This window comes from Bombina bombina, chromosome 9 (assembly GCF_027579735.1).
Source record: "Bombina bombina isolate aBomBom1 chromosome 9, aBomBom1.pri, whole genome shotgun sequence".
In the NCBI taxonomy this organism is placed as follows: domain Eukaryota; kingdom Metazoa; phylum Chordata; class Amphibia; order Anura; family Bombinatoridae; genus Bombina; species Bombina bombina.
This window is the reverse complement of record NC_069507.1, coordinates 64165841-64174709: the sequence shown is the minus strand read 5'-3', so window position 1 is coordinate 64174709 and position 8869 is coordinate 64165841. Positions and strand designations below refer to the sequence as shown.

General features: G+C 39.0%; 1 protein-coding gene across 1 annotated transcript in view; it reads left to right on the top strand.

Annotated features, from left to right (window-relative positions):
- The first annotated feature begins 5030 nt into the window (after positions 1-5030).
- The window catches only part of RBP3 (retinol binding protein 3), a 35229-nt gene continuing 31390 nt past the window's right edge, over positions 5031-8869 (top strand). Inside the window, exon 1 of the mRNA XM_053692893.1 lies at positions 5031-8033. Within this exon, the coding sequence (XP_053548868.1) occupies positions 5031-8033 (3003 nt within the window). The remainder of the gene's footprint in view (positions 8034-8869) is intronic.

The following is an 8869-nucleotide window of genomic DNA, read 5'->3' as shown; positions in this document are numbered from 1 at the left end:
ATTTATATGTGTGTCTGTGTGAGTATGTGCATATGTATGTGTGTGTAAATGTGTGCATATGTATATGTGTGTCTGTATGAGTATGTGCATATGTACATGTTTGTGTGAGTATGTGCATATGTGTGTGTTTGTGTGAGTGTGTGCATATGTTTGTGTGAGTGTGTGTGTTTGTGTGAGTTAAAATATATGTATGTGTATACATATATATATATATATAAAAGTTTGTCTGTGTATGTAAATATATATATATATATTTCTATATAAGCCCTATATATATATATATATATATATATATATATATATACCCTATATATTTATACATATTTATGTAAATATATATATTTATATATATATATATATATATATATATATATATATATATATATATATATATATATATATATATAATTATATATTTTTTAAATTACTATGGGGGGTGACACCATAAGCTCTTAGAATTTAAAAAAAACATCAGCTATTTGCCATTGATCATTTTACTTTAATGAACCCTGAACTGACAGATCCTTCAGCTCACAGTCTGAACAAGCTTTAATGAATCCAGACTACTTACAATGTTCAGCACAAATTCAACACCCGTCAGTGTGGTGCTTTGATCCACATTCTGCTGCACGTTGTCATTTTCATCTGTTTTTCTGATTTACTCAAACGTTTACACACCTGTTCATTGTCAATTACTAGTAGAACATTGTGATTCTTTATAAAACTTAAAAGAACTAAAAAAAAATGGCAAAATTTGCACTTAAACAAATGCTAAATAAGGCATGGATAGCAGCATTTGGCTATTTTTGGCGCAACAGATATATTAGTGTTGTACTTTACAGAACCACTCAATACAGTATAATTACATAATTAACTAGTATATTATAAAAAATAAATGCAATAATGTGACCGACTCAAATGCAATCCTTCTTTACCCTGGAACCTGTAGCTGTGGAGGGAGAAATTAATTTAACAAGAGCCCGACAAGACCAGTATTAAAGGGACACTCAGGTTAAATTAAATTTTCATGATTACAGCATGTAATTTTAAACAACTTTCCAATTTACTTCCATTAAAAAAAATGTGCAGTGTCTTTTATATTTACACTTTTTGAGTCACCAGATCCTACTGAGCATGTGCAAGAATTTACAGACTATACGTACAGGACCGTCTTTAACACGGGGCAAAAGGGGCAGCTGCCCAGGGCCCAGTTTCTGTTGAGGGGCCCAAGAGTCCTTAAAAAAAAAAAAAAAAAAAAAAAAAAAATTTTTTTTGATGGTTCATACCAGATGCTGATTTGACATGGGGAACACACACATTCAGTCCTAATACTGTGACAGTCAAAAGTACTCTGCTTATATATATATTTTATTGTTTTTTAAACTGTGCCAGACCGTGCCGGTGTCATGTGACATGCCAAGCTATTGCCATGTGCTGTTTTAGATGTGCACTGTGCAGAACTGAATGCAAAGCCCTAACTCGGCATCCAGCCATTCCCACTGCCTCATAAAAGGTCCTACTGGGGTTACCACTGTTACCAGGTAACTGCTCTGGTGGTAGGGATTGTTTCTGGGTAGGGATGACTATAGGTGCATGCAGCAGAAAGCTGGAGCGGCAAGCACCTGAGGATTTGAACATCTGTGCAGCTGCATACACTGCTCTCTTCAGTCTTGAGGCTGTGTGACTCATCTCACACTGTATCCATGCAGCCTTGGACACACAGCATCCAGTCTGCTGGTCCCCTTAGCCCTGCTCTTTCTGCTGTGGCCCTAAGATCAACTAACTGAAGTTTGTTAGGGGAACAGTGCTTTGTAGAAAGGTGTCAGTGGGAAGAATAAGTGAGTGCACACACACCCCTCCCCATGCAGCATTGTCTAGTGCAAGGTGAGAGGGAACTTGTTCCTAGCAAAGAAGTGACATGTGCTGCTGTGGCTGGTGTATAGTGTCATGCTGATACTTCACACATTAATGTAAGGTTTATTTTTATAGTTTTTGTTTTCTCTCTGTCTCAGATTTTACAGCTTCCCATAGTAGTTCTGCTGTTCCAGTCAGTAAAGTTATACTGCACCTCCATGCTTCCTCCTCAGTCTTTACCTTGCTTTGCTCCTGTTGGCTGCCCTAAATCTCTTTAACCAGCTAACCTCACACCAGAATCACATTCAAAAGAATATTAAATTAATCCACAGTGGAGGAATTTATTTATCTACTTATTAGTACTGCTTAGGTCCAGTTTCACATATTGCAATTTATTCCATATTTTTAAATGATTAGCTCAGCAGTGGATAATCCACTGCTGGGCTAATAGTTAAAAAAAATAATTGATTTAGTTGTTTTTTGGGATGTTGGGGTGAAGAGCAAAATTGCATGGGGGGGGGCCCAAGAAAAGTTTCGCACAGGGTTCAGTCAATATTAAAGACGGCCCTGTATACGTATATGCATTTGTGATTGGCTGATTGCTATCACATGGTACAAGGGGAGTGGAAATATACATAACTTTGAAATTTGTTATTAAAAAATATACTACTCATTTGAAGTTCAGACTAAGTGCTATTGCATTTTCTTGTTATCTTGCATTTGTTGATTATGCAAATCGAATGTGTTGACTGGTCCTTTAAGGTAAAACACAAACAGACTTTATTGGGACAAACACACAGCTTATATACACATTTGCCATCTGATAAGAGCCTTATCTGATCAAGAAATCACCACCCCTCCAGACAGGCTGGCGCCTCCCTAGGAGCCCTAGGAATGTAGTGATCCCACTAGAGTTAGGTCGTAATTTTGGGGTGATCCCGAGGGAGCGGCGGCTATTCCTGGGTATCATTGAATAGAACCGGACCGCCAGATGTCACAGTCCAATAAGCAACATGATCGATGGCTGGGGGCCCGAGTTGCGGCCTGGCAAAGGTTTACCCAGGACCAGCTTGAGGTAGCGAGGTGTCCAAAACCCCAGGTTCCCGAGCTCCCTCCTTCCTAGGAATCACCCCAGTCCATGCCCCCCAGAGGTATAGCAAGTCCCCAAAAGAGCGGAGCTCTGGGGCAAAGGGCCTCTGGAGCGACCTAGAATAAAGTTCAGCTGGGATCTTTAGCAAGCCCAGCCGGCAAGTAGTTCCCTAAGATTCCGGCTGGGCCTCTGCAAGCTACGAAGGGGCAAAGCGAGACAGCAATCAGCTTTTTTCAGGGCAATGTGCAATCATGGAGACTGAAAAAGGCAAACAGGGGGAACACAATAATCCATATAATGAGAGGTAGCGTGGCCTTGGCTGCCTGGTATCTGTTACAAATAACACTTTTCAATTTCAAATAAGCAGTAGACAAATTTATTTTTTCTCCTATTGTCCAGCCCCCTTTATCATGTGACAGACATCAGCCAATCACAGACTAGCATACGTATACCCTGTGAGCTTGTGCACATGCTCAGTAGGATCTTGTTCCCCAGGAGTGTCCCTTTAATATTAAAATATTTGGTGCTGAATGCCTCTACCTATTGCCATATTCGGCATTCATTTGACAATTGAATTTCTGAATTTTTGCATATACCTACTTAAAAATAATAAAATAAACTACTTACTTTCATTAGAGGAGTGGTAGAAGAGCTTTTATTTTTTTCAAGCATAAATCCTTTCATGCAGATACCAATAGGTCTTCAAGTACCAACGTATAAGAAAACCATGTATAATAATTGCACTCATAAACATGAATGCATGTTATATATTTACAGATACTTTGTATATCATATACTGTGATTGGAAGGCCTTGGTTATAAAACACCATACAGTAAGGATATCTTTTCAATATATCTCTCAAGCCATCTTTAGTCTCCAAATGGATGTTTAGATGTACAAAGTCTTTGAACCAATGGGTTTTTATATAATGGCGCTGAGTGTAATTGCCATATAAACCAGCAGAGGGAGCAGCTGTGGCTAGCCTGTGTTGTATCATATATCAAGGTTTTCTAAGCTTGTTTAATTTACATTGTAATTCTGAAATAAATAAAACTTATTGCCTGACAAAACATGGGAATTGTTCAAATATAGTTTGTAGCACGATTGTACTTTTTAAAATTCTTACAACGTGCAGTCTGTAGAGATAATTTTCTTTTATTGTTGAAACGGCATCTTATCGTGTTATCTAATTGTTGTGACATATCGCTTCAGGTAAACCATGAATACTTTCTGTAAAACCATGTATTAAAGGACATGAACATTTTTCTTTCCTTATTCAGACAGAGCATACATTTTTTTTAAAGTTTTCCAATTCTCATCCAATTCACATCTTATCATATTATCAAATTTTCTTTGTTCTCATGCTATTCTTTGTTGTAGAGATATCTAGATAGGTAGCGTGCACATGCCTGAAGAACTACATGACAGGAAATAGTGCTGCCATCTAGGGCTGCAGAAAACTTTATAATAGAAATAAATTGGAAAGTAGTTTAAAATTGTAATCTATCTGAATCTTGAAAGAAAAAAATGTGTTTATGTCCCTTTAATTTATTGTGGCTGGGTTGTGATATTAAAATTGAAACTAGATGTCCTGATTGCTTTGTTTAAATATAAAATTGTTTTAGGAGCCAAAGTATGGAGAACAGCATTTTAAACATACAGAATGTATATTATAAATACTATTAATAGTTCTGTCAAAATATGGGGCATTGTTTGTATTATATTATAGTTAGTTAATATAATTTAATACAAGCAAAGTCACATATTTCTATTTAACAACTTTCCCCAAATATCTTGTATGTTTTATGTATTTCTGTTAATTTAAATAAAGTTTAATTAACAGCTACCTACCTACACTGTGAAAACTCACATCACATGATTTCTTCCCATTCACAGCAGACTGAGCTGTTTGCTTGTGCTGATGTACATCATTCCATTAATGTGCTTAAAGGTTTAGAGGAGATAAAAAAGGTTTTGTCTGTTCCCTTCCCTGGCTTAATGCTACATTCTCAGTCATAGGAGTAGTGTGACAAGAGGGGCAGCTATTAGATGATATAGTCAGTGTACCAAGTAGCTGTATCCAATATGTCTCCCCGGTGTCAAGCTTTCATAACTATTATTCTTGTTTTCAATGTTTGCGGTAATCCAATTTTTCAACCATCACTGGTACTGGATATGGCCAAAGTACTGCTGGATAATTACTGCTTCCCAGAAAACCTGGTGGGGATGCAAGAGACCATTGAACAAGCCATTAAAAGTGGGGAGATTCTTCATGTAACGGACCCATATACTTTAGCCAATGTCTTTACAGCTGGTGTACAAGGATCTCTAAATGATCCCCGACTGGTGGTCTCTTATGAGCCTGTGGAGTCTATACCCATGGATGAGAAAGAGGCAGCTTTAACACTGGAGCAGTTGCAGTTCCTAGTGGAACATTCAATCAAATATGAACTTCTGCCAGGAAATGTGGGTTATCTTAGAGTTGACTACATTATTGGACAAGATGTTGTACAGAAACTTGGCTCCTTCCTTGTCAATAATGTGTGGAAGAAGCTGATGGCCAGTTCTGCTCTCATCTTAGACCTGAGATATAGCAGCCAAGGTAAGGTGTCGGGAATTCCTTTTGTAGTATCTTACCTTTGTGAAGCTGAGCCAATGATACATATTGACACTATTTACAATCGGCCTTCCAACACCACCACAGAGTTATATACTCTGCCAGCATTGATTGGTGAGAGGTATAGTAAAGAAAAAGATGTTGTTGTACTCACAAGCAGACACACACAGGGCATTTCAGAAGATGCTGCTTATATACTAAAACACATGAACAGAGCGATCACTGTGGGTGAGAGAACGGCAGGTGGGTCACTGGATGTCCAAAAACTAAAGATTGGACAGTCAGACTTTTACATTACTGTTCCTGTTTCTCGGTCTATCAGCCCTTTGACAGGGCAGAGCTGGGAAGTAGCTGGTGTATTCCCTTGTGTGATAGTAAATGCAGAAGAAGCTCTAGATAAAGCACAGGCCATCCTGTCTGTTCGCTTTGCTATTCCACAGGTTCTCCGTCAACTGAGTCAGATCCTAGGGAACTTTTATGCCTTTGCAGACCGTATACCAAGTTTGTTGCATCATCTTCCAAACATGGATTATTCCTCTGTAATTTCTGAGGAAGATCTGGCTGCTAAACTCAACTATGAGCTCCAGTCTGTGACTGAAGACCCTAGACTGGTGCTAAGAGGTAGACAGGATACACCAGTGATCACAGAGGATTTCCCACCAACTGAGAACCTACCAGAGGATGAAGCATTCCTTCAAAATCTGGTCAATAGTGTCTTCAAAGTGGACATTCTCCCAGGGAATATTGGATATCTGAGGTTTGATGGGTTTGCTGATATTACAGTGCTCTCCAAATTAGGAAAATATATTGTCAACAAAGTATGGGATCCAATAACCATCACAGACAATCTCATTATAGACTTGCGTTACAACTCTGGGGGTCCATCTGGAGGTGTGCCCTTATTGCTGTCCTACTTTCAGGAACCAGAAACCAGGATCCGCCTTTTCACCATGTATGACCGTTTGGCAAATACCTCAAAGGAGTTTTATACTTTATCAGAGCTGATTGGGAAGCCATATGGCTCTAAAAGAGGGGTCTATGTCCTTACTAGCCACCAAACAGCCACAGCAGCTGAAGAATTTGCTTACCTGATGCAGTCCCTTAGTAGGGCAACTATTATTGGAGAAATAACTTCAGGGACATTAATGCACTCAAGGACATTTCATCTAGATGGCACAGACTTGACAATAACTGTGCCAGTTATCAATTTAATTGATAATAATGGTGAGTGTTGGCTGGGTGGTGGTGTAGTTCCAGATGCCATTGTCTTAGCAGAAGAAGCACTAGACAAAGCCAAGGAGATAATTGCCTTTCACCCGGAAGTCTTTGCACTTGTAGAGGGCACTGGTGAACTTCTTGAAGTACATTATGCCATTCCGGAAGTAGCTAAAAAAGTGAGCAATGCACTTCAAACTAATTTATCTGAAGGTAAATACCGCTCAGTGGTTGATTTTGAGTCTCTGGCATCACAGCTGACTTCTGATATGCAGGAGATCTCAGGGGACCACAGACTTCATGTCTTCTTTAGTGATATTGAGCCAGAGGTTTTGGAGGATAACCCCCCAAAAATTCCCTCCCCTGAAGAACTCAGCTACATCATTGAAGCATTGTTTAAGATTGAAGTCCTTCCAGGAAATGTGGGATATCTACGTTTTGATATGATGGCTGATGCAGAAATCATCAAGGCAATTGGCCCACAGCTTGTTAGTCTTGTGTGGAATAAACTAGTGGATACAAGTTCTCTGATCATCGACATGAGATATAACACTGGTGGCTATTCCACTGCTATCCCCATATTCTGCTCCTATTTCTTTGATCCTGAACCTCTCCAACACTTATACACAGTCTATGACCGAAGCACCTCTGCTGGCACTGAAATATGGACACTTCCAATTGTAGCTGGTCAGAGGTATGGCTCCACAAAAGACATTTATGTACTCACTAGTCACATGACAGGATCTGCTGCTGAAGCATTTACTAGGTCTATGAAGGATCTTAATAGAGCCACCATAATTGGCGAGCCAACTAGTGGAGTTTCACTATCTGTGGGTGTGTACAAAGTGGGAGAGAGCCATCTCTATGTGTCAATCCCTAACCAAGTGGTTATAAGCGCTGTGACTGGCAAGGTATGGAGTGTGTCTGGATTGGAGCCTCATGTCATTATCCAAGCCAATGAGGCAATGAAAGTAGCTCAACGTATTATGAACCTGCGGTCCAAGATCCAATCTGTAATTCAGACAGCTGGAAAGTTAGTGGCAGATAATTATGCATTTGAAGATACAGGTGCTCTTGTAGCATCCAAGCTCCTGTCACTGGTAGAGAAAAAGGACTACAAGATGATCAAATCTGAAGTAGAGCTGGCAGAGAAACTGAATTATGATCTCCAAACCCTATCAGGTGATGTCCATCTGAAAGCCCTCTACATACCAGAAAACTCCAAAGAACATATTCCTGGGGTAGTTCCCATGCAGGTAAGAAACTCACATGTCACTGTTTGCATCTGATAAGCAGTGACGTGCAGTGACATCAGAGGCTGGTGAGGCAGTGGCAGGATACGCCTTCATTCTTTAGATATCCTTTGTTGAAGAAATAGCAATGCACATGGGTGAGCCAATCACATGAGGTATCTATGTGCAGCCACCAATCAGAAGCTACTGAGCATATTTAGATATGATTTTCAACAAAGGACATCAAAATAATGAAGAAAATTAGATATTAGATGTAAATTGGAAAGTTATTTAAATTTGCATATGGGTTTCATATGGGTTTCATGTCCCTTTAAATGGTGTCTTGGAAAACTGGTCAACTTAATAAACATCTGATTTTAGTTTAAAGGATTGTAACAGAAACTCTTGCCAGATAACACAATGCTTGCTCTGATTATGAGATCTAGAAATCCATGCCCATTAAAATATGTTTAAAACATACTTTTTACTTTAATGCTGCAAATTATGCTTATAGATTCTTTCATTACATAAGGGATGAGAGTCAGAGGGGGAGGAAGAGAGACAGAGAGAGAAAGAGACCATGGGGGAGAACAACACATAAGGAGAGAGATGGATAGATAGATAGATAGATAGATAGATAGATAGATAGATACATAGAGAGAGAGAGAGAGAGAGAGAGAGAGACACACACAAGGGGGGGGGCACTGCATTCTAAAGTAATAAAACAGCAGAGCTACAGAGAGTTCAGAAAATTAGTCTATAATTTAGTGTGAAGTACAGAGGCAAGCTGCTAACTTAGTGGGTGTAAAGTTTGAGTAAACAAAATACAAAAACTATCCTTTTCTGTAAAATAGTAAAAA